Source organism: Apodemus sylvaticus, chromosome 23 (genome assembly GCF_947179515.1).
Source record: "Apodemus sylvaticus chromosome 23, mApoSyl1.1, whole genome shotgun sequence".
Lineage (NCBI taxonomy): Eukaryota > Metazoa > Chordata > Mammalia > Rodentia > Muridae > Apodemus > Apodemus sylvaticus.
The window spans coordinates 12198034-12224156 of record NC_067494.1 but is presented as its reverse complement, the minus strand read 5'-3'; the positions used below and the strand labels follow the sequence as shown (position 1 = coordinate 12224156).

The 26123-nt window shown below is 46.6% G+C and overlaps 1 protein-coding gene across 1 annotated transcript; it reads left to right on the top strand.

The window, feature by feature from the left end:
* The first annotated feature begins 1377 nt into the window (after positions 1-1377).
* Aldh8a1 (aldehyde dehydrogenase 8 family member A1) lies at positions 1378-23037 on the top strand. The gene is made up of 7 exons (XM_052169474.1): positions 1378-1551; positions 5519-5666; positions 7615-7770; positions 9821-9970; positions 14316-14572; positions 18398-18559; positions 22410-23037. Exons 1-7 carry the CDS (start codon positions 1414-1416, stop codon positions 22860-22862), a joined length of 1464 nt encoding a protein of 487 aa, XP_052025434.1. The 5' UTR covers positions 1378-1413; the 3' UTR covers positions 22863-23037.
* Positions 23038-26123: the final 3086 nt, after the last annotated feature.

Below are 26123 nucleotides of genomic sequence, written 5' to 3'. Positions count from 1 at the left end.
GTGAGTGCATACCATTAGTGTTCTTTTGTGACTGGGTTACCTCACTTAGGATGATATTCTCCAGTTCCATCCATTTGTCTAAGAATTTCATGAATTCATTGTTTTTAATGGCTGAGTAGTATTCCATTGTGTATATATACCACATTTTCTGTATCCATTCCTCCACTGAGGGACACCTGGGTTCTTTCCAGCTTCTGGCTATTATAAATAGGGCTGCTATGAACATAGTGGAGCATGTATCCTTATTACATGCTGGGGAATCCTCTTGGTATATGCCCAGGAGTGGTATAGTGGGGTCTTCCAGAAGTGTCATTCCCAGTTTCTGAGGAACCGCCAGACTGATTTCCAGAGTGGTTGTACCAGCTTACAACCCCACCAGCAGTGGAGGAGTGTTCCTCTTAAGGAGAGATTTTTTTTGAAGGGGAATCACTAGACCCAAAGAAGGCGTATTAACGTGTTGACACTGACAAGGTGCTCCAAGAAGGGTTTTGTGTCCTGTTAGCATAGGACATGTGTGCTCACATTCCCAGAGCGACATTCAAGTTTGAAATACTCTCTAGTCCCATCAGCCAACGTGGAACCTTCCTGTGAGCCCCTTTTCTCAGTTTACAATTAGCCCAACATCTGGTCGTGCAGTCATGGTCAACTGTCCTCAGATACAAATGGCTTTTATTACAGACCTATCTGCTCTGCTGGATTCACTTCTCAGTTTGCAGAACTGATGAGAGTCTGTGTTTTGCTGTATATGTCATACGCATTTTTGGTTTGTATCTTCATTTCCTTGGCATGTCTAGGCTATGCAAGTTATCACTGCAGCCCTGAACTGGGAATGGAGGCCGCATGCCAAGGAGAAGGCCACCGAGATGAGAGCAGACAAAGGTGAGCAGTGGATTCTGTCTTCCATCTGTCCGCGGGGTCAGGGCAGCGAGGCACTGAGGAGGAAGTCCATCCCCTGCTTGTGTGTGACCTTGGCCACACTGCACAACCTTCCAGAGGCTCAATTCCTTCCCTCGAAAGGAGGAAGTAAGGATGATTGCTTCATGGGACATTATTCCGTGGAACCAATCTTCGTTATGCTTTTTGTACGTCGTGTTCAAAGAGTGGACACTTCCGGTGTGGGGCCGATGACGTCATCTCAGACACACACAGTTGATAGGAAAGGAGAATCTGAAAACATTGTGCATGGGTAACTTGGTGTTAGTTGAACGCAGTACCCATTTCTCAGACTGGACCATCAGTTGCCTTCAAGAACTGTCGAGAGTTTGGAATGAGGGATGTTCTGGAGGACATCAGGTCTCCTCCTGATATGCAAATGAGGACGCTGGGCCTGGGACAACGAGATTAGGGTGTCTGAACAAAGTCCTGAGGGCAGTCACGGAGAGCGGCTGTCCAGGCCGAGAGCATTCTCCTAACATGGCTGGAAAAGGGGAACTTTTGGTGTTGGAGAACTTTATAGGTGGAAAATTTTTACCCTGTAACTCATATATAGATTCTCATGAGCCATCCACGGGGGAAGTGTATTGCAAAGTACCAAACAGTGGGAAAGATGAGGTGAGTCTATTCACTTACGAAACAAAAATGTTACTGTGTTGACAAATTGTGGGCAACTGTCTTCTAAAACTAAAGGGTGCGGGTGAAGGAGAGTGTAGCAGTTTATAAGGTAATTTATCATATGACTGGACAGGGAAGAGTGTAATTTATCATATGACTGGACAGGGAAGAGTGTAATTTATCATATGACTGGACAGGGAAGAGCCGGAAGGGCTCCGAGTCTACTATGTTCAAGAGAAAGTTGTTAGCTGTGGGCGCAGTGGTTTTAATGCTTGTAATTCTCAGGCAGACCATACGAGTTATAGAGTACTAAGTATTCAAAAGAACTCTTACAATAGGAGTGCATCCTTCTCTTTACAAAGTGCCCACTGGGCCTATGGGTTTATAATAGTACATCTTGAAAACTTCAATTGGGAGCAAAACGAAGGCCTGATACTTCAATTTAGACTATCATCTGATGATTCCTCGTATCCCTGAAAATACCTAGGGAAACGAAGTCAGCCGTTTGAGTAACGAGGTTGAAAATTAAACTCTCATGTCTTTTCGTTCTACTTAACAACCTTAAAAAATGATAGTTCATGTTCCTTTCTCTTTCCTTGTTCTCTCTTTTTTAGTTATGAAGAATTAAATCACTTGGGGAATTTTGTAAAATGCCCGAAATATATTTGACGTTATGAATTAGTGCACAGAGAATAAAAAAAATGTTTGGTGTGCTGAGTGACTGATGTGTGTGTGGTTACCAAATGCAAACTGCTTCTCCTTTATTCTTTTCAAGGCACAGACGACTCAATTATAATAAAATTCCAATCTTCCTATGTAAATATACCTTATATGCAAAGTTGTTTTTTTTTTCTTCAAAGTTCACTTTTTTCTTCACTGTTAAACTTTGAATCTGTCTTCCAGAGGAAAGAACCAACTTTAGACTCTGTACCCAAGTTTACCAATATTAGACAACTTGGTAGTTACATTGTAACCAGCAATTTCGCTTGCTTCCAGTGACCCAAACTGCATGAGACCAAGGCTTCTCATCTCCATCTCCTGGTGTTTCCAAAGTGAGGAGATGCAGGGGGAATGTGGTGCTGGCGGGCACTTCTTCAGGAAATAGAATAAACACATTTTTGCTTTTACAAGTAATGTATGATTAATTTTCTCAGCAATCCACCTTGCAAATATTCTGTGTTTTGCAAAAGCTATGTTTTTGTTGACTTTACAAGATATGTGCCAAATTTTGTGTTTGTGTGAGTGTGCATGTGTGTGTGTGCACATGTGTATGCGTGTGTGCGTGCATGCGTGTGGTGTGTGTGTGTGTGTACAGAGCAAACAGATATTACAGCCTGTGGACTTAAACTGAACCACAGAGGTCAGAAAAGCACTCAGATGCATTTTGAGTGCATCACGTTTTGGCCACAAGAGGGCATCTGTTTTCTTGTATTTATCCTGGAAGCCCCACACTCCCTTTCCAACAGAGCCTCATCTTGGGCGGGGCAAGGAAACTCAACCTCTGGGTCGAGGCTCCGATGGGGTCAAAAGACCTTTTCACAGGGGTTCAGTACTGGGGTTAGGAGAAGGGCTAAGTACCTTGTGAACTGGTTTATATTCCTTCGGATATGCAGATGAGTCCAAGAGTAACTGACTGAGCTGGGTACTCCAAGTGCCAGTGACAGCCTTAGGGCGTGGTCACACAGCGACTTCATGAATGGTCACACAGCAACTTCATGAACGGTCAGCTCTGAATTAAGAGCTTTGGAAGTTTGGCACGTCTAGACAACTTTCTTATCCCACACTAGATCAAACCAGTATGTTCTTTGGGAAATGATTGAGAAATCTCAATCTTTTAAAATTAAAATCAGTCTTCCCAAATTACTTAATGGCTGCATTTTAGACACCTTGGGAGAGATGATGCATGCTTCCCTTCCTGACCCCCAGCTCCTGTCTACGGCTTTGACTCTGAATTTGAAGGTTGACTATCTGACCTACCTTAGAACTACATGCTGCTGGGGTGGCTGTGTGTGTGTGTGTGTGTTATGTGTGGTTGTGTGTGTGTGTGTGTGTGGTTTTGTGTGTACGGTTGTGTGTGTATGTGGTTGTGTGCGTGTGGTTTTGTGTGTGTGGTTGTGTATGGTTGTGTGTATGTGGTTGTGTGTGTGGTTGTGTGTGGTTGTGTGTGTGTCTGTGTGTGTTTGTGTGTAGTTGTGTGTGTGTCTGTGTGTGTGGTTGTGTGTGTATGGTTGTGTGTGGTTGTGTATGAGGGGTGTGTGTGTGGTTGTGTGTGTATGGTTGTGTGTGGTTGTGTGTGTGTAGTATGTGTGTGTAGTTGTGTGTGTATGGTTGTGTGTGGTTGTGTATGAGGGGTGTATGTGTGTGTGTATGTATAATGGCTGCCTCTCAATCAATCCCTTTGAGATGTAGCCTTAGCCCCTCCTACATCCCCGTTCAGTAAAATGAGAAGCTGCCCTGGCGAAGGCAGAGGGCTGCACTTCTGTCAGCTCTGCAGATCTCTGGGTGGTGGAGCTGCAGCTTGCTCCCCATAGTGCAAAGAAGGGTGCAGAGGGCATGCGTCTGCCTCAGCGTGCTGCCCCTCACCCAGCACAGGGGAGCCCCAGCGGGCTGCCCCTCACCCAGCACAGGGGAGCCCCAGCGGGCTGCCCCTCACCCAGCACAGGGGAGCCTCAGCGGGCTGCCCCCCAGCGGGCTGCCCCTCACCCAGCACAGGGGAGCCCCAGCGGGCTGCCCCTCACCCAGCACAGGGGAGCCCCAGCGGGCTGCCCCTCACCCAGCACAGGGGAGCCTCAGCGGGCTGCCCCTCACCCAGCACAGGGGAGCCTCAGCGGGCTGCCCCTCACCCAGCACAGGGAAGCTGCTCACTAGCAGTCTGTGGCTGTAGCAATCACCATACAAACACCTTTTGGGTGGGGCATGAAAATGAATGTTCATTTCGCTGGGATAAATTTCCAAGAGGGTGTTACTGACTTGTAGGAGTTGGGGATAGGTTCGGCACTGTCAGGTTCTGTCCAGGGTGCCCCGCCTTTCTCACTCCCACCAGCAGTGGATGAGAGGTCTCCTTTCTTAGCATCCTTCCCAGCATTTGAGAGTGCCAGGGTTTTTTTTTTTTTGTCCCCCACTTCTTTTTGTGGTTCTGGGGGTCATACAGAGGGCATTGGACATTCTAGGAAAATACCACTGAGCCACATTCGCAGCCCAGAGTCTTTAAAGTGTGAAAATTGGCTTCATGCACAGTGGCTACTAAGACTGGACATCTTCTCAGGTCCTTATTTACCATGGTTATATATCTCTTTGTGAACTATCTGCTCATACCTTTTGTCTATTGCCTAATTAAACTGCCGGTGCCTCTGCTGTTGTGCATTGAATGGGACAACTCACAATCCTATGTCAGCTTTCTGATGTACAGGTATTTTCCCCTAAGTCCACAGGCCACCCTTTGAAACAGTCGTTCTGCCTATCCACAGTCAGAGGAGTCAGGTGAACAGTTGTTCCGACACCCTTGAGGTCTTCGCTTCCATCTCTGGCACCTGGGCTGGCTTGCTCTAGCTTGTCCTTGTACTGTCAGAAGTTCATACTAGACTTTGGTCCAGTCTCACGGTACTGTGGCATGTGAGCTGGCCTGCTACTGGCTCTAAGGCTAAATTCCTAAGGGAGTCAGCAGAACAGAAGAAAGACTTTCACACGGTCAGCTGTCCATCACGTAGAGCCCATGGTGGCTCCGGCTCAGAACTCAGATGGTTGATTTGCTTAAGGACAGTGGGAGGCAGGCAACACACATCCCTTCCTTGGTTTTCAGTCCTATTTGTTGGTTACATGAACACGGTGTCGTCTACTTTGTGTGTAATTTAGCATTGAATCCCTGAGACTGGGCAGAATGGTCATCAGGTTTGAAGGGAGCCTGGACTTCAAATGCCTCTCAGAAACAACAGTGCTAACGTAATCATCTCTGGCTCACTCCTCAAAGATCGAGGCTGCTGTGGTGGCCGCCAGAGAGGCCTTCCCTGCCTGGTCGTCCCGGAGTCCCCAGGAACGGTCTCTCGTCCTGAACAGGCTGGCTGATGTACTGGAGCAGTCCCTGGAGGAGTTGGCCCAGGCAGAATCTAAAGACCAAGGTGAGGGGCAGCGTCTCTGGCAGGATCTGTCTGCCGTCGAAGATGCTTTACCAACAGGGGTTGGGTGTGAGCACAGGTGTGCCTTACCAGATGCTTATGGAAGCTGTGGTGTACTACTTAGATACGGGCTCCTAGAACCCCCATTCCAGTTTGTCAAATAATCTGCTGCCTTTTCGTAAAATGGATCACACTCGGGGCAAGTGAGTCATGACACCTCATGTCTGAGGTGTCAAGGCAGCTTCCACACTTGCTTCTCAACACTTTAGCAGAGAGGGAAGCGAAAGCGTGAGGGTTCCGGGAGGCCAAGCCTTGGGGCTGACATACTCTGCCCACTGCAACAAATCAGTCAGTGGCTGAGCCCAAAGCTAAATGGCGGGCCTGGGCCTGTGTGCCGTAGGCTTTCCACGGAGATCTCTGGCCCCACCTCCTCCGCTGCTGCAGCTGGCTCCATTCTGTCTCCTTGGTTACACTTCTGTTTCTCAGTTACGCCTCATCATCCTGCACTGAGTCGCGCCGGGCTGGGCTGACAAGAGGCTGACTAGCCAGCGAGGAGCACAGGGGCGCTTCAGGTGGCATTTTGGGAGAACAGATCTCTTCCCAAGCAGCAGTGTTACAGCTATCTATGACCAAAGCTCTCAGAGGACAGAGTAGTTCCTCTTCCAGATTGGATTCCTATATACAGTTTTGGGGTGTGTCAGGGTTTGACAGCAGGTACTTCTTGGCTTGGTCTGAGAGCTTGGGGATACCTTATCTGCATGTGCTTGGTGCTGCTCCTTCATGACTGATGGCCACAGACCTCTCTATGGTGGTGGTGGGGGGTGGGAGGCTGTAGCTAAGTAACAGGAGGAGGGGCAAGATGGGGCGTGGCCAAACACTGTTCCTTGCAGGTAATAGTCACCTGCTGGGTCACCGGGGTTTTAAATCTGAGCTCGGGTCCAGGCTGCCTATCACCGCTCACCACCGCACAGACGGGGAGCACACTCTGACTGTTTGGTGGAAGGAGCTACAAGAGTCTACAGGAAGTATGAACTGGGGAGACAGGAGGAACTAGGGATGGCCGTGCTGCCCGCCTGTTCTAGTCAGCGAGCTAGACAGTATGAGGAGCACCCCGTTTTCTGTCGTACTGCCACTATTCCGTCCCATGGTTTCCCTCCCTCCCAAAGGGCAGAGGAATAGACTGGATATCTACAGGTTTCATAGTGTCTTTCAGGAAGAGTCGTGTGGTGTTGAAATACGCCCGCCATTAGTCAACCTAAAGTTAGAAATCTGGTGACAGGCCCTTAGAGAGGATCTCTTCAGAGTCAGCGTGGTGGTGCTTGCCGGAGATCGCATGGCTCGGGTTGCTGAGACAGGGGGACTGTGAGTCCTGGCAGCCAGGCTAGACAGTGATAGTCTGATCATCCTTCCCGCTTTCTCCACACCTGACACGCACAAAGGAAAGAAGAAAAGGGAAAGGAAAGGACAATTTTTCTTTTGCTCATGCTCTTGGTCGTACTTCATCATTGAGAATCACCTGAGAGAAGTTTAAGAAAGATTCTCCCTCCCACCCACCCCCACCACCCACCCCGCTCCATGCAGAAACCAGCATCCTGTGCTGAGCGTTCTCACCCGGCCTTTCGATGGCTCGTCCATGTGTTTGGAGGATGTTTGAGGACGCACACAGTCATTTTAACACTCATTATTCCAACCCTGTCATGTCAAAGCTGCTAACGCCCGTGTGCGTGGACCGGCGGCATCTGGAACATTCACGATGAAAGCTTGGGGTGTTCCCAGAGACGTCGTAGGTCCACCTCCACCTCGTTCTACAACCTCAGGCCTCATGTTTCATCGCCCGATCCACGCATGTGCGGTGAACAAGTGCCTGGGGCGGGCTGGAAATGAGCGTGCGGTGTTGGAAGACTGCACGGGAAACGCCCAGCCGACATTTTACGGTGTTCATTTTCCACAGGGAAAACCCTCACGCTCGCAAGGACCGTGGACATCCCTCGGTCTGTTGTGAACTTCCGGTTCTTCGCTTCCTCCATCCTGCACCACGTATCGGAGTGCACGCAGATGAGCCACCTGGACTGTATGCACTACACCGTTCGCACCCCGGTGGGCATTGGTAGGTGGCATCCCAGGAGGACCTGCATCAGAAAGGTCAGAAAAGTCTAGGCGCTGACCACTAAGGAAACACAGGGGGTCGTTTTTTCTACTTTTGCTGAAAATTCATTGGCTTTAAAAAATGATTTCTAGTTCATTCTCATCGTGTCAAATTCTCTCCCTTTTGCAGAAACTTTGTCCTGGACGATCACTGCAGTAGGGCATGTCGGGAGTGCCTTGTTACTTGTAAATAGAATAAGAAAACATCAAATCCAGACAGTGCCACTCCTTAGGGCTTCAGGGTTGCGGCCTCTGCATACTTCAGTACTCTGAAAAGCTGGGACATTCGTTCTCTTTCATCTTTATATGATTCAATAAATAAGAAATTTGAGTAAATTAGTAAGCTGGCTGTGCTGCCTCATTCCCAGCATTAGAGTAGGGGTGGCAGGAAACTCAGAAGTACAAGGTTATCCTTGGTTACACAGTGAGTTTGGAATCAGCCTGGATGACACAAGACCCTGTCTTTAAAAAAAACTCAGTAAATAAGTATGTAGCCCTTCAAGTAAGGTCAGTGGTCTAGTAAATAAGCATTAACCAAGTTATTTTATTTGCCTGGTCCTCTAAGTGTCTGTAATGACTGAGTATAATCAGTAGATGTCGCTGTTGTCTTTTAAGTGTTTGTAATGACTGAGTATAATCAGTAGATGTCGCTGTTGTCTTTTAAATGTCTGTAATGACTAAGCATAAACAGCAGATGTCGCTGTTTCCCCTGAGAAGAAACACCAAGGATTACAAAAGAAAAGCAAATGAAACCTTTCACTCTCTTGATTCTCTGAACCCTCCAGAAATGATTTCCCAAGGCATCCTGGGAAAATTTTAATTTCCTAAGAAGCATCTGAACATTTTTTTTGTTGTGAATACATTTTGTTACTCTGAAAGAGCATTTACCATTTTTCTATGGGAAATTTAGTACAATAAAATATATACTTACTTCCACAGGGTAAAAATATAAAATAAAATAAATCTATTTTTCAATTCATAAGGGAGAACTTGTATAGGCTAAGGGTGGAAAGTGGACAGTTTAAGAATACTTTGTAAAGAGGGCTAAGAGACGACTCAGTGGTTAAGAGTGCTCTTCTAGAGGTTCTGAGTTCAATTCCCAGCAACCACATGGCAGCTCACAACCATCTGTAATGGGATCTGATGCCCCTTCTGGCACACAAATGTACATGCAGAGAGAGCACTCATACAGATTAAATAAATAAATAAATAAACAAATGAATAAATACATCTTTTTTTAAAAAAAATACTTCATTGAGATACATTCAGTGAGATGCATTCAGTCATGTCCAACCTGTGGTTCAAAATAGCTGTGAATGGGTGAAATATACGAAATTATAAGTTATTTATAATACCATGAGATTCTTTGGGCATGGGTCTTGAGTGTGAACTTGGTAGATGATAATATTGTGTCACGCACAAAGTCAAAAAGATCAGTGTATTGTTATCCATCAAACTAGATTTGATTTTAAGACCTTCTACATTGCCAGGGTAGATTTCCTTGTCTGTATGTCAGTGTCCATCAACGTAACCATTGGCCAGTCCCTAGTGGGGACAGAGTCAGAATTATTTTGTGCCTGTTGAATACGTAATTCACCAATGCCTGAGCTGTAATGTCAGCAGGCTAAAGACAGAGGTAGAGAAGTCCAGCAGGAAAGAGCAACTAAACGGCTTAATTCTGCCCTGGGAGAAGGCTTTCTTCAAAAAGGAAAGATCCGGCTACAGGTTTCAATATGCATTCTATTCAGAACACACTGACAAACCTTCGGCCCTGAAACTCATAGTGTCATGGCTCCTAATGATAACTGTAGCTTGTCAAGAGGATGGTAAATGTATGGGGTAAATGTCTGTTGTGTGTGGGGAATTGCTTGTAAGGTGTTTTAGAGTAACTTTCCCAGGCTGGCTTAAAGGAAAGTTTGGGTTTTCTGAGCAGCAGAGAACTCTGTGAGGAATTCCCCCGAGCTGTCTGTCTCTGAGACAGATCGTGCGAGCTTTGCTTCTTATCCCCGTAGCTGGTTTGATCAGCCCTTGGAATTTACCACTCTACCTGCTGACCTGGAAGATCGCTCCAGCCATCGCTGCCGGGAATACCGTGATAGCCAAGCCCAGTGAGCTGACTTCTGTGACCGCATGGATGTTTTGTAAACTCTTGGATAAAGCAGGTAACAGGATGTGGGGATAGGGAGGAGACACGCGGAGCTAGGGCAGGAGTGTTAGAAGCAATCTTCACCCAAAACCAAACTGTTTCCAGTGCTGTCTTGACATTTCATAAGCCTGACACTTCCTAGCCGTGCCTTTGTCCACAGCAGGGGTCTCTTCTATTGACCCCCTTGTGTCTTTAACCCCATAGGGGTGTCACCAAACAACAGCATCACCCCATAGACTGAGAGCATTGTAGTAAATATTGAAGGCTTAGGGGGACCTGGTCACATCAAAGGCACCAACTAGTTCAAGATAGTCTCATGTAGTCACTTTAAACTTAAGTTCAAGCTACTAGTTAGCCTTGGAAGTTGGCTATTCCTGGCGTTTGTGTAGTCGAACCATGCCTGATAGATTCAGACATTTTCAAGGGATTTACATTTACATACCCAGTTTGTCCCTGTTTCGGAACCACACAGAAGCAGATGGGACATCACATCTTATCAGCATCCGCCATTTGCAATTCATCCGTTCAGCTAACAGTTGAGTGTCCACGCCTAGGTGCGGACTTCCTGGTTTTGCGTGGGATAGAACTCTACACTGAGAAGCCTGACATTGTCCTGATATTAAACCCCAGCTAGCAATGTCTCTGTCAGGATCCTTAGCTAGGATGGTAAAGATGACTGGGTAGCGGAGAAAGACATATTCCCCGTCTGTTTGTGTCAACATGCGGTGTGCCTGCTGCATTTGACACAGGGAAGGCACTGCCGGGTGCTTCTGCCTCCACAGAATGGCGGCAGGTAGAAGTCTGTTTCTTCCTTTCTCCTGAGCCCCTGCTTCTTGAGGCCTCAGAAGCAAAAGAATGCATGTTAGCATCTAACGAGCTAGCTGTTTAGGATGCTGATGATAGGTTAAATCCAGGCTTGTTTAGAGAATGGTCCTTATAGCCTTGGGAAATAAGGCCTCCTGACTGCAGCCTTTGAGGTGACCTATACAGATACCCTAGGCCCCGAGAAGCTGGAGACTGTGCTTATCTCTTCCATTTCCTGGAATGTTGCCCTCCTTCCTTAGGACAGACAACATTCTAATTCCATCTCTGCAAAACCGAGCCTTTGCTGTGCACATGAGCCTTGTCCTGCCAGCGCTGTGACTGCAGGTCCCCGTGGTAGGGCGGGAGAGGGGCTGCTTCTGTCATCGCAGTGTATACCTGAGACGGATCGGCCTACATTGATGTTTTCTCTTGATGTTTACAAGTCTCATGGGTGGCCTACCCCATCATACCTAGATGTGTTGTGAGGAAGTACCTCACGGTGGGAACATGTCTTGGAGGAAGATGCTCACCTCGTGACGGGAAGGACAGAGGAGGAGGAAGTGCCAGCCGGGGCCATCATATTCCCTTCTGGGCCATGCTTTCAGTGACTGAGCTTTTTCTAAATCCTTGCTCTTAAAATGTCCCTTCGAACATAGCACTACAGTGGCGCGAGGACCAAGCCTTCAACCGTGGGCCTTCGAGCCTCTCGGATCCAGGCAGAGCAGATCTCACTCTGGTTGGATCCCGGGTAGGAACAGGGGCGTGCTGTATATGCGTGCTTCTGCGCGGCTTCAGACGTTGAACAGATCTTGATTTGTGATGTTTTCCTTTCTAACGTCTGTCTGTCTGTCTGTCTGTCTGTCTCTGTGTCTCTCTCTCTCTCACCCTCATCATGAGGATTTTCCATTTTCCATAGTTTGCTTACCATTTCTCTCATTTGCTGGGAGCTAATGAGTCGTCACTCCGAGGCAGTCTCCTCCTCTTTTCCCTGGGCTAGCATCGCCCAGGCTCCTCCCCTCCCCGCCCCCAATGAGCATTGCCCCGCTGCTCAAACTGCCCTCGGTTTCCCGTTGGGATTGGGTTGATGTGTGAATCATACATGTGGAATTCAACCACACTGCACACTGGAGGGCGTGAGAGCAGGGTAAAGCTGAGCGACCGTCTATCCTGGGTGTTTATCTTGGAGTCGTTAGCGTCTCTACAAACTCGACCAGTCATCCTGCAGAACAAAGCCACGGAGGAGAAGCATGCAGCAAATATCTCTCTGGGAATTCCAACATAGTCCTTGTTTTCTCGAGGCACTACATCTTATTTCTGGAGAGCTTTTACAGCCCTTCTCAGCAGTTTTTAACCTGCTCCATTAAGTTTAAAATTCTTTCGCCTCTTCATCAAGTCTTGGTTCTTAAAAGGGCTTCATTCTGGTGGCTTCATGTGCTCCTGCCTTATCTGCTAACCGCTTACCCTGGTTTCATTTTGCAATTTCTCTGTGCCAACTAAACTGTTCTTCTTCTCTTGTGACCAGAAGCCCTTACAAGCTTAGAGGGTAGATATCTGTGCAAACATTTTGTTTCTGCTGCCTCTTACCACATGAACATCAGACCTCAAGACTCAGAATGATAATGTGTGTGGAAATCGGTCGGCCCGTGGAATGAGCTCACTGTCCCACGCTGACATACACAGCGTTCCTGTGTTTTCTCCCAGCTTCTGTTAAAATATCACAGTAAGCACTAGACACAACTCAGTTCATTGTACTATTCAGGATTTATTAATATTAACAGACTCCGCTTACATCTTTACTCTCCTATCTGCCCAAGGCTATGGTCCATCTTTGGAGCTGCAGGCCTCAAGGATGGATGGTGGGAAACATGACCTGGCTTTTGTCTTGTCAGGGGCTGTCCTTCTAGAATCTTCTTTGCTCTGAGGACCGAGTTCTTCTACATGGCACACGGAGCTCTTCTATCTGTGAATATGAACCAACTTCAACCTAAACTAGACTCGATAGACTCGTGCAGGGACTACACAGGCATAGAGCTTAGACTGGGCACCAACAGACAATATTGACTTCCCATCATCTCCTTTAAGGACCTGCTTGGTGGTGGCGGTGTGGGGGGCATGGGAGTCTTCACCTTCCCCTCAAATTGTCCAGGTTTATGTGGTGGCTCCGTGGAAGTGAGTTCTGGATAATGTTGGGTTGTTAGTGTGAAGGCATCTTTTATACTTCAAGATCACATTCTTGAAGATTTGATTTGGTTTGAAGAGAGATGCCCAACCGGGGGTCGGGTGGGAGACAGGAGCTGCCAGGCTGTTCCTAAAACTTCTCACGCAGGATTGCTGCACCTGCTACAGTCACCTGAGGAGACAGAGGGACCTCAAGACAAACACAACAGGACCATGTAAAACTTCTCCCCCCATCAAATTTGTTTCTGTGTGGATACTGACCGCTAAGCGCGGGCTGGTTCACTCATCCGCTGACACTTGTTAACCTGCTCTGACCAGATTTACTGATTATCATTACTTTGCTGCATTTCTCATCAGAAAAGCGAGCTAATACTAAATAGTAAGTATCTTACAGGGTTGTGAGGTCAAAAACCCATCTGTAATCTCCCCTTCTAAGGGAGGGATGTGTTTTTCCAGATTGTGAGAAGACACATGCATCCACATGTGTGTACATGTGTCTGAGTGTGTATTCACACATGCATACACACATGCACACACATCTGCATACATGTGCACTCACATGTACACACACGCACAAACATGCACCCTCAGACACCTGTGCACACACATATGTATCCTCATGCATTTACATGAATGTACTCTCAGATATATGTGCACACATGTGTATTCACATGAATACACAGACACATGCAAACACATACACACACACACACAAAAGAGTTTAATCCTGAAATTATGTAAATGTATACATGTAAATTTATACATGTAAATTTAGGTCCATAGGCTCTTGCAGTAGGTAAGATTGAGGCATGCATTTTGTATGTTCTTGGTATTTGTCATGTGATTTTCAGTTGCAGTGATGCCGTATATAACCAACGGCACAAGATCTTGAGTCAAAATCATCCCTCTGGGAAGCCTACTCTTGCTTCTGTCAGCTATGAGAGTTGATCTCTTCGCATTGCTACAGATTCAAACATCCACTTATGTAGCACAGTCACCTTGGTCTACACTTCTGGGTACCACATTGGAGCCAGCCCCTGCTCTACATGAAGTTTGCATTGCTTGTCGGTACTTCTTCATCAGCCCCAAAAGCTTAGCCAAAATCATAGGGTTCCTTAGAACGTCCCCACCCTGGTGCATCTTTCCAGGCCAAAGCATCCAGAGAACCCCAGCAGGTAGATTCTATAAGCAGAGGTGACTTCGTAGACCAGCTTTGTTATTAACTTGAGGTAGTCATACAATCGCCAGGTGTGATCACAGCAGCCCACCCCATTCCCACATGCCGGCCTTGAGACACCCAGAGGAGAGTCTCCATGTCACCTCGGGTATCCGCAGTAGCCCTGGGAGAATTACTACCGCTGGTTTCGTTTCCCATCCAGGTGTCCCAGCAGGTGTGATCAATATTGTGTTTGGAACAGGGCCGAGGGCTGGCGAGGCCCTTGTGTCTCACCCAGAGGTACCGTTGATCTCCTTCACCGGGAGTCAGCCCACAGCTGAGCGGATCACCCAGCTAAGTGCCCCCCACTGCAAGAAGCTGTCCCTGGAGCTGGGAGGGAAGAACCCTGCCATCATCTTTGAGGACGCCAACCTGGAGGACTGTATCCCAGCAACCGTCAGATCCAGCTTTACTAACCAGGTGTGAGCCCCGCCCACGAAGGCCCTGTCTGGTTGGGTCAGTTTTATCACAGTGCAAAGACCAGGGGGTTGGCAGTGGGCTGTTATTTTTCTGAGTGGGATCAATTACAGAGCTATTCTGCAGTGGGGAGTGCCTGGTAGGGTCACAGAATCCTTTCTGTCAAGTTCCTCATCTTAAGTCACACAACTTTACCCAGTGCCTCCACAGTAGAGGCATCGACTGTGCTACTCTCGGCCACTCCATTTATTTCTTCACACCGCTGCCTGTCTCTTCCTTGCAGCCATGTGTCCGATTGACAGTAGATTTTCTTCTCTCCCCAAACTATCGCTGAGGCCTGCACGAACTGAGTTCCCATTCCCTGTGTCCTTCCAAATTAAGCTCCTGAGCATGGAGTGACAGAGGACTGCAGGACATCTTTGTGACTCCTGTTGTTGTCACATTGTAGGTGTTTCTGTGTGTGGGCTCTATTTTTTCAGGTTCTTCAGAGGCACAGCCTCCTGGAGGATTAAGAACACTAGACCAGACAAACTGAACAGCAGGTTCCCACAGAGGGAGCAGGGCCTTTATTTCTTTACCTTTATAATCATTTGAACACTGCCACGTTCCAGACGGATTCTGTGAATGTTTAGTGAGAAGCGTGGCTTTCAATTGATAGTCTCATGATAATCGAAATGACAGTTATTTCCTTTACCATCATTCACAAAGATGATGGCTAGAAATGTATTGGTTGGGTATTGATAGACAAGTCTACGTTATAACACAACTGATGTAATCGTCAAACTGAGCAGATGTCAAGTAAACCACTAACTCTTCAGGACAACAAGAAGGACAAACTCCCTGAGAATTGAAGTAAATGAAACTCGGATGGCACATTGTATAAGGTATCTAAGAGATATGGAGATAGAGACTGTGGGCTGGCTGTCATCTACCAGGATTCTTTTAGGATTTGGGTTGGCTCATCCAACCTTTCTTTGGGGGATGATGTTTTAAGGTATCAATGGAAGAAAGGGTCTGCTCAAGCCAAGGGTCAGTTGGATTTTAAGCAAACTATTGTGTCTTGCTTTATTTGCTTCACTGATTGATAAGTTCCAGACAGAACATATTTCTCTCTTAATTGAAGATCATTGGCTTCCAGCAAGGTTGGGGTGAACTCTCGGGATGGCCTTGAGCATATAGTAATTCAAAATTCCATTTTCTAATCGTGGACTGAGAATACCAGCAGACCACAGAGCGTTCATGGAGAAAATACCCAAATCAGTTGCCTGTCATGGCGTGGAGATTCAGTGAATGAGGCTTGCTTTGGAGTCATCGTTTCTGGGCTCAATGTGACCTATATTTTCCTAGCACCAAGTGATGGGAAGCTTGCTAAAACTTTTCTCTCCACCATGTCCTTCTTTTGCATAAGGCACTTATGCAAATGAATCCAACAGGTGTTTGCTCATCTTCCAAGTCACACAGGCAGGTGGTCCTGATAGTGGTCCTGTTGGGAAAGAATTCATTATCTCAGAACATTAGCTGCTTGTTTTGGACAATAAGCCTTTGTATAAACACCAAGATAATTGGAATCATCCTGTTGCCTAGGATTACTGTGAACATCAAATATAGATGTGATGAAAATGATATCAATATTTGTGCCTCCATACACGTTCATACAGTTTGCTTTGAAATGTTAGGATGTGGTTCATAAATGACAATGTTATATTTAAATGGCAATTAGGATTATATTTCTCTCCAAAAACCCAGCAGGATCATTGCCCTGGGCATTCAGCACCTCTCTTTAGATGTCTTGCAGGTCTCAGGATTTAACACGCCCACAGCAGGACTCTTGATTAGCCCTCTCTCTCCGCCCACAGGAAAAGTATCTCTTCTCTTTGTCCCTGTTTGCTTTTCCACAGAGAAGGTTTCCATCCAAGGTGGAAAAGGGTCCAAAGCTTGGCTCAGGCCTGTTATGCTGTTCTCTTTTCCTTATACTATGTCTGCTCTATAAACAAATCTTGTTGGTTCTATGATTAACACATTCCAAATATTCCAAAACGTTACTTTTCTATTGTATCTATATAGGCCTTCTACACTTTGGGGGTGTGTGTGTGCCATACTTCTTTAAGAGTTTTGAATCCAGTGGAATGGTATTTCCTCTCTCTGCTTCTTGCCTCCTCTGTATGAGTTTCTTATATTTATTTGAGCTTTTGGAACATTTTTCTTCACCCACACTCTAACTTTTGTTTTCTACACAACTTTAAGGATGAGCATCTAAGACTGTAAATCTCTGGGCCGGGGGAGACAGATCTGTCGGTAAAGTACTTGCCACTCGAGTATGAGACTGAGATGAGTCTAGATCCCACTTATGAAAGCCACACGCTGCCGTTCTAGGACTGAGGAGATGAAGACAGGCAGATCCTCTGGCTCAGTGCCCCGGCATCTTGGTCTACTCAGAGAACGCTAGGCCTCTGCAAGGATCCTGTTCTAAACAAACAAACAAACAAACAAACACACACACACACAAACACACAAACCCCAAACCAAACCAAGAAGCAACAAAAAGAAACCCAAGGAGAATCACTCCTGAGCAATGGGCAGTTCTGGGGATGCTTCTGCCTTCCACGTGTACACTCACACTACACGGTCACATGTACACATGCACACACATGCCCATGGTACATATACACATGCATACACACATACACCCATATGCACATAACTACTCTCATGCATAAACAGATGGACACCCATGCATTCACATATCACACCATATACCATGCACACATGCATACATATCACATACACACACCACATCATGCATATACATAAGAGAAAACATACCATGCATACATGCATACACATGTCTCACACACACATGCATTCACATATCACACATACACCGCACACACATGCATTCACATATCACACACACACCACGCACATGCATTCACATATCACACACACATTCCACATGCACACATGCATTCATATATCACACACATACCATGTACACATGCACACATATCACACACACATACCACATCATGCTTACACATAACAGAAAACATACCATGCATACATGCATACACATGTCTCACACACACATGCATTCACATATCACACACACACCGCACACACATGCATTCACATATCACACACACACCACACACACATGTATTCACATATCACACACAGATGCCACATGCACACATGCATTCAGATTACACACACACACCATGCACACATACATACATATCACACACACACACCACATACATATGCACACACAGAGATTGTAAATCTGAGCACATAACTGTGCCTTAAAAGTTCTTGCTTTCTTCCCATGATGCTGAGAGTAAAGCAACTTCCTGCCGAGCCTTTGAGAGTGTTGGCCTGCCCCACCACAACCTCATCTTCCCTTCGCCCCTCCACTCACATCTTTCATCACCCACACCAACCTCAGGCCACAGCCGGTTCCCTCCTCTTACCATCGAGTCCTCTCTCCTCTTGGTCCTTACCTAGCTCCCTGATGCTAACCACGAGTCCCTTCAAATTGGCAGTCTCTAAATATTGCCCGTGAATTCTTTCACTGAAATTCTTAGTTTTATCATTTCTAATCTTCTTCTATTGTTTTGATAACTCTGAAGTCATAGCGTGTAGTGAATGTCTGTTTGTCTGTCTTCCTGTGTGATTATGTGTTCCGTGTGGGTGGGGCTGGTCCTGTCAAGAGCTGGCTCTCATTGCCTGGACCAGCACCGGATACACGGCAGGTGATCAAAACCATGCGGGCATTTGTCTATCCGTGATGAATGTCCCCAACTTGTTTGTTGTCTCCACTTTTGACAGGGGGAGATCTGCCTTTGTACCAGCAGGGTCTTTGTGCAGAGAAGCATCTATAGCGACTTTCTGAAGAGGTTTGTGGAAGCCGCCAGGAAGTGGAAAGTCGGCATTCCTTCTGACCCGTCGGCCAACATGGGCGCTTTGATAAGTAAAGCACATTTGGAGAAAGTGAGTGAGTCTCTGTCATTTACATTCCAGAACGTTCTTAATTAAAGCGAAACTCAGAGGCTGCGTGTGGAGGGACACACCTGTGGTTAGTCAGGAGTCAGACGCAGGTGGAGCTCTGGGAGTTCAAGGCCAGCCTGGTCTACATAGTGAGTTCTAGAACAGCCAAGAGCTACATAGTGAGACCTGGTCTCAAAAAAAAAAAAAAAAACAAGAGAGAGATATGTGGCGAGAGACAGAGAGGGAAAGAGGGAGAGAAACAGAGATGGGGTGGGGTGGAATTCAGGTCTTAGAAAAGTCACTCAGTGGGATTAGGTCTGAATTTGGATTCTAGGACCCACATTGAGAAGCTCCAAACGCTTGTAACTCTAGCTCCAAGGGGCCCACACCCCCTTCTGACATCCATGGGCACACATATCTGCAATATACACATACACACACATGCGAATACAATGCACAAGTGAATAGAATAAATCAAATCTTAAAGAGAAGCTCAGTATCCGCAGAGTTCTATGTATCAGAACTTGAGATATTAATACTCATTAATACATCAGAACTTTGAGAAATTATCAGCTATGGGAAACTGTTTCTCATGGACCAAGAGTGAAAGGAAACCCTTCAGACACTCGCTTGAGTCTCTCCTCCCCATCCTCAAGTAAAGGGCTCCTTCTGACAGAGAGCTTTCCAGCCGAGCCTAAACACAGCCTCACTCCCCAGAATTCCCCCAACTCTTCAGTTCTACTTTTTCCTCATGTTTCTTGTTTGACATTTGTTTTATGTGTGTGAGTGTTTGCCTGCAGGTGGGCCTATGCGCCATCTATATGCATGTTGCCCAAAGAGGTCAGAAAGAGGCACTGAATACTAGACATGATGGTGTGCCATTGGTGTGTATGTGTGTGTGTGTGTGTGCTCTGAACCGTCATATGTGTGCTGGAAACTGAACCCAGGTCCTTGTCCAGATCTTCACATGCTCCTAACCACTGAGCCATCTCTCCAGCTCTCTCCATGATTCTTAATGCTGCCTGATGCATAATGTGTACTTCTTCTCTTACTGACCATCTCCCCTTGAGCAGAGAGTAGTCAAATTTATTCACTGTTGTGTCCTGAGGCCTTAGAAAATCACCAGAAATACAGCAGTTGTCAGTATTCATTGGAAGAATCATGGTAACACAATGGTTCTGGGTTTTAGAACTGTATACCTTAAACTCAAGGTACCTACTTTCTTTAAAAATCTTCTTTTTGGTGCTTGGCTTTAAGTACTTGGAAGAACTTAAGTATGGGTCTAAACACATAGGTTCTGGACATTTTTCTTGCTGGATGAATCAGCATAGACACCAAATGGATAACAAACTCGATTACCCAGCCTCTGTTCGAGAAAGTGCTTGCGTCATTATCTCCGAGTCACCGGGTTAGCTTATGACATAATTTATTTTACATTATAATCAGCAACGCTGAATCACCTGCATTTGTTTTTAGAGTATAATCAGTAATAAGACTGAAAATTAGAGCTCTCTCCTCCTCCTCCTCCTTCTTTTTCTTCTTGTTGTTCTTGTTCCTCCTCCTCGTCTTCCTCCTCCTCCTCCTCCTCCTCTTCCCTTATGAAGTCTTTGAGGAATTCATACATATCTTTTGATCAGATTCACCATGCCCCACAATTCCTCCAAGTTCCATCCCCACCCCATCCCCACCCAAATTTGTTTTCAGGTTTTACTGCATCAAGTCCTGTGTGTCGTCTATGTATTCTTGGGTGTATGGCTGTCCACTGGAGTGTGGCCAATCCACCAGGGTGCTACACACTTAAGAAAGATCTCTCTCTCTCTCTCTGTCTCTCTCTCCCCCTCGTCCTCTCTCCCTCTCTCTCTCTCTCTCTTTCTCTCTCTCTCCCCAAGCAGCAGCTATCAACTACCTACAGCTACTCAGCTAAGGGAGGGACTTGATGCCTACTTCTCTCTGTGCTGGAATTTCATCTGCCTTGAGTTTGTGGTGGAGGCCTTGTGTGTGTCGTCACAGCTGCTGTGAGTTCATATGAGCAGTCTCCTCGTGCCATCCAGAAACCACTATTCCTGTGTGGCTATCCACGGGTTCTCACAGTCTTTCTGCTTCCCTCTTCTACAAAGATCCCCAGGAGATGCTGTGACATGGATGCCCCACTTAGGGCTGAGCACACGTCAGCTTCTCATTCTCTGCCCCTTAACGAGTCCTGGATCTAAGTGTCACTTATCATCATCTTGGAAGAAAAGAGCTTCTCTGCTGAGGGCTGAGAAATCTACTAATCTATGGTATAACAATAAATCATTGAGACTCAGTTTAGTTCTGTGTTATGTCTCCTCAACAAAATAATAGTTGCAGGTTATCCACTAGGGCTATGGCCTGTTCAGCCACAAGTTCTTGACCCTAATAATGGTACCAGATAAGGATTCCATTTCTGTGGAGCAGACCTTAAATCCAACTGGGAGATAGTTGATTACTCCCATGATATTTATGCTGATACTGCACCAGTGGACATATCTCTCTGCGCACTTCACTATTGTAGCTTGCAGGGCTCACATCTGGATAGTCCTGATGATTATCTTTCTCCTCTTGAAGTGTGCACAGTACCTTCCATGACTATGAAAGCTAGTCAGTAGGGATGATGTTTGCATATCAATAACAGCTTCATTCCTCCATGTTCTGTGACTCAAGTATGGGATGTTTTTAGTGACAGTCACATTCTAGAGGGCAAGCAAGAGCAAAGGCAATAGTCTGTAATATGAGGACTCGCTGGCCAACAGCTCTGATAGGTGTTGGCACTGGGTGTTTCTCTTGTTAGCCCGCGGTGTCTAATAAGGGCATTGTCACCTATCATAGGGCATAGTCCCACTTCTTGCAGTGAAAATACTTCTATCCCCTGCAAAGTACACATACACACATGGACACACACACAAACACACATACAGACACACACACACATACGCACACACACACAGACACACGAATAGACACAGAGACACAGCAACACGCACACAAGCACACACATAGACACATACAGACACACACACGGACATACAAACACACATACAGACACACACACATACGCAGACACACACACAGACACACAGCAACACATGCACAAGCACACACATAGACACATACAGACACACACACATACGCAGACACGCACACAGACACACGAACAGACACACAGACACACAGCAATACACACACAACCACACACATAGACACATACAGACACACACACATGGACATACAAACACACATACAGACACACACACACATACGCAGACACACACACAGACACACGAAGAGACACACAGACACACACCGACACGCGCACAAGCACACACATAGACACAGACACACACACAGACATACAGACACACATAGACATACACACAGCCATACATATACACAGATTTATACATTCACACTCACACACAAGTGCACACACATACAGTTGTGTACCTAACTACAGGATATGCCTGAGTGTGAATTAGGCCTCAGTGTTTATTAGTTGCTTGGTTCCTATCCACCTTTGGAGGCACATTGATCAGGTGAGCAACTTGGGGATAAAAGTAACCCATAGAGGTACAAGTGACATTCGTAAAGTCTCTTATCTTAGTGCCTGGTACTGAGGCTTGAAACAGTCGGCTGCCTTTCTCAGGAGGGCTGAATAGGCGAACTCTGCTGGGAACGGCTCTGCCTTTAGCTCTGCCGCTGTGGTAAGATAACCCCACATCCCTTCGCAGTGACCACACATGGCTTTCCGATCATTAGAAAACATTGATGTTTCTGCTGATGTGTGTAAAATGCCCAACGGTAAGAGTTTTGTAATTACGGTTTTCCCCTCCCGCAGGTGAGGAGTTACGTAAGGAAAGCTCACGCCGAGGGAGCCCAGATTCTGTGTGGCGAGGGTGTGGACCAGCTGACCCTTCCGCTCAGGAACCAGACGGGCTACTTCATGCTTCCCACGGTGATAACAGACATTAAGGATGAGTCCTGCTGCATGACGGAGGAGATCTTCGGTCCGGTGACGTGCGTCGTTCCTTTCGATGGCGAAGAGGAAGTAATTACGAGAGCTAACAGCGTTAAGTACGGGCTGGCAGCCACAGTGTGGTCAAGGGATGTGGGGCGTGTCCACAGGGTGGCTAGGAAACTTCAGGCAGGGCTCGTCTGGACCAACTGCTGGCTCATCAGGGAGCTGAACCTGCCCTTCGGGGGGATGAAGAGCTCCGGGATAGGAAGAGAAGGAGCCAAGGACTCATACGATTTCTTTACTGAAATAAAAACCATCACCGTCAAACACTGACCTCCCCACGGGGCGGCTGCTCTGGCTGATGCCTGACCGCAGAGAAGCACTAGTCAGTGCAGTCAACAGAGAGCCTACTGTGTGCTCAGTCATGCTGCGGCTTGCCAGGAGACTGGCTCTTGCTGACTGTTTCTTGTTGGTATTTTTACCGGCTTGTGAAGAAAAGAAAAAATAAAGGCAGTTATTATCAATATATGAAAGTCTGACCAAATCAGGTATTTTTATTTGCAAATATACAGCAAAACCAAAACCAAAACACAGGCCTATAGACCTGGGAGATGGCTCAGTGGGTAACAAGCTTCCTGTGCAGGCAGGAGAGCCTGAATTCAGATTTCCAACATCAGTGCAAAAGACTGACCTGGTGGGATAGAACACACACACACACACACACACACACACACACACGCACACATACACACAACACACACATGCACACACATACACACAACACACATGCACATACACATACATATACATACACATGCACACACACATGCATACACACAACACACACATGCACACACACATACACACAATACACATGCACACACATACACACAACACACATGCACACACATACATATACATACACATGCACACACACATGCATACACACAACACACACATGCACACACACACAATACACATGCACACACATACACACAACACACATGCACACACACATACATATACATACACATGCACACACACATGCATACACACAACACACACATGCACACACACATATACACAATACACATGCACACACATACACACAACATGCATGCACACACATACATATACATACACATGCACACACATGCATACACACAACACACACACACAAAACACACACACACATGTGCACACACACACATACAAAACACACACATACACACACACCACCACCACCACCACCACCACCACCACCACCATCACTACCAGCAGCAGCATAACAGCAACAACAGCAACAAGCCTGAAGGGAAACAACGCACCATCAATTTCTGCCTTGACAAAGCTGTGGAGATGAACCTCTCAAGCCCACAGCCTCTACCAAACTGACTGATCACTGGCTGAGCCCATTACTGTCGGGAAGCCATGGTCGTCTGAAGAGCTCGTTAGTGTCACACATGATAGATCTTGCTAAGTATGTCTGATATGAGTAAGGCAAAACAAGGTAGTTATTGCTTTTTAGGGGTTAACTCGGAACACAAAACAGTCTGTCCATTTTCACCGCCAAGTCTAATCAACTCTAATTCTCCAAGGAAGCACTAAATTGTTCAGCAGTGTGGCATATGCCTTGAGCTGTCTGTCACTCTCCTTATCCTCATTCTCTCAGAAGTACAGACTTTTTTACAATGAAAGTATGACTAATGCCCCGTTGTCCGTATCCTCCGGGTACCCTGAGGAAAATGCTGACATTTACAGACATTCCAAAGCAGCCTCAGGGTTCCGCAGAAGGTGCGGGGCAGAGGTGAGATTTGAACCTCAGACTCCGCAGCTCAGGATTTCTGATAGCCTCACTGCTGCCGTGGGTTCCTCTCCAGTAGCAGAGAGGCGCTGTAATCCCAGCGCACACATTGTTCCGGGGCTCCTTTCCGGTCTCCCACCTCGCCTCTCCTCTCTCATCGCCTCTATCCCACACAAGTGAGGGAGATCTCCAGGACTGAAACCAGCGATTTGCTGTCTGGCTCCACAGCTGGCCGACTCCTGAAGGCCCCGAGCTCAGGAACTCCTTCCTCAACTCTGAATTTATTTATTCCATGATGCCTGGCACTACAGAAGGGGCTCGACATGAACTCAGGGAACAGAATGGTTGTATAGTGTGCGGCAGGCTTTAGGTGTGTGTGTGGGGGGGGGGGATGGTAAGATTGAACTTCTTGAGTTTTCTTAGGTAAATTTTCTCCTTTTACAAATGCTGAGAAATTCCAACTGACCTTTTGAAGAGCTAGTGATAGCGTTGGTTCCTAGCTTTTACCTCCCCTCCTTCCTCTTCCCTTGTTAATTTCTTGTCTGTCTGGGGCTGGCAACCTGTGTTAGCTCAGTCCACGACCAGTTCTTGAGTATTAGCAGAAGAGACTTCAGTAGCCCTAGTCTTTAGGAATTGCTATCTTTGTCGTAGATAGTGATCAAATGGCTAGTTGGGATGGGGAAAGAACGGGGGTTCATAGCTCTAGACCTTTCCTCGACTTACTGACTGGAAATGGGTTGCTAATGGCAAACATGGAGGAGTCAAGAGAGGAAAATTTAATGCATATTTTTAAAAGCTATACCTTTAACTAGTAAGACTCTTAATATAGTAATGTAACCTAAGACATTGGAGGTAAAATATAGATGTAACAGGGTCGGGAAAGTGTGCTAGAGTATAGATCGTTATTGCAGGAAGCCAATACGTGCTATTTGAAGTTCATAAAATCAGAAGTACACTTACTTGTAAATATTGTGTAGTTTAATGTCATTGGAGACCAAAAAGCAGAACCACTTAAGATTGATTGCTCTGAGTTTGGTGGAATCCTAGCACTTGGGAAGCTGAGGCAGGAGAATTGCTATGAGTTTCAGGTTGGCTTGGGCTAATGAGTGAGAAAGTATCTCAATTTTTTTCCCCTTCTGGGAAAAGAACTGAGGATGGGAAAGGATGCCTGTGTTCGGGAACAGATAGATCATCTTGTTCTGTGTGTGAACAGTGTGCCTTCTGACTGGTTCATTTGTTAGCGTGTTGTTACCAGTCTTGTGTTAGAAAGTGACAAATCTCCACACTCCCGCGTGATGCTTTTCCAGGAGGTGGAAGTAGGGCGGTGTTCCGTGCTGTTGAGGAATTCACTAGGCGTCTAGCTCTGTAACAAAGCTGCTTTCAGACGGCAGAGAGTGCCTAGTATCTTGGGAGGCTAGCACAGGCTACTGGAAAGAACGGATACCTGCCTGGCTCAGCCCAAAGGAGTGTCTTCTCTGGTGTCAGAGCTTCCTTCTCAGTAGAAGACCTGGGAGGCAGACCTGCTGCCTCCGGCCCTGGATGCAGTGGCAGGCGGCTCTTCTGGGATCCCAGACCTTTAAGACCCTCAGCCTTTCTCGCTCTGGCCTGAATCTCTCCTGTGAGTTTCCAAGGTCCTCTTCTTAGGGGTCCCGGCAGCTGCGCATGCCTCTTCATAGTGGACGGACTTATTCCTCTGGGGGCAAGCCTCTCAATTCAAGCCTACCGGGCGAGGGTGAGGGTTGTGGCACCTAAAGGGTGGCTTCTGGAATGCATCCTGGCAGTCACCATCT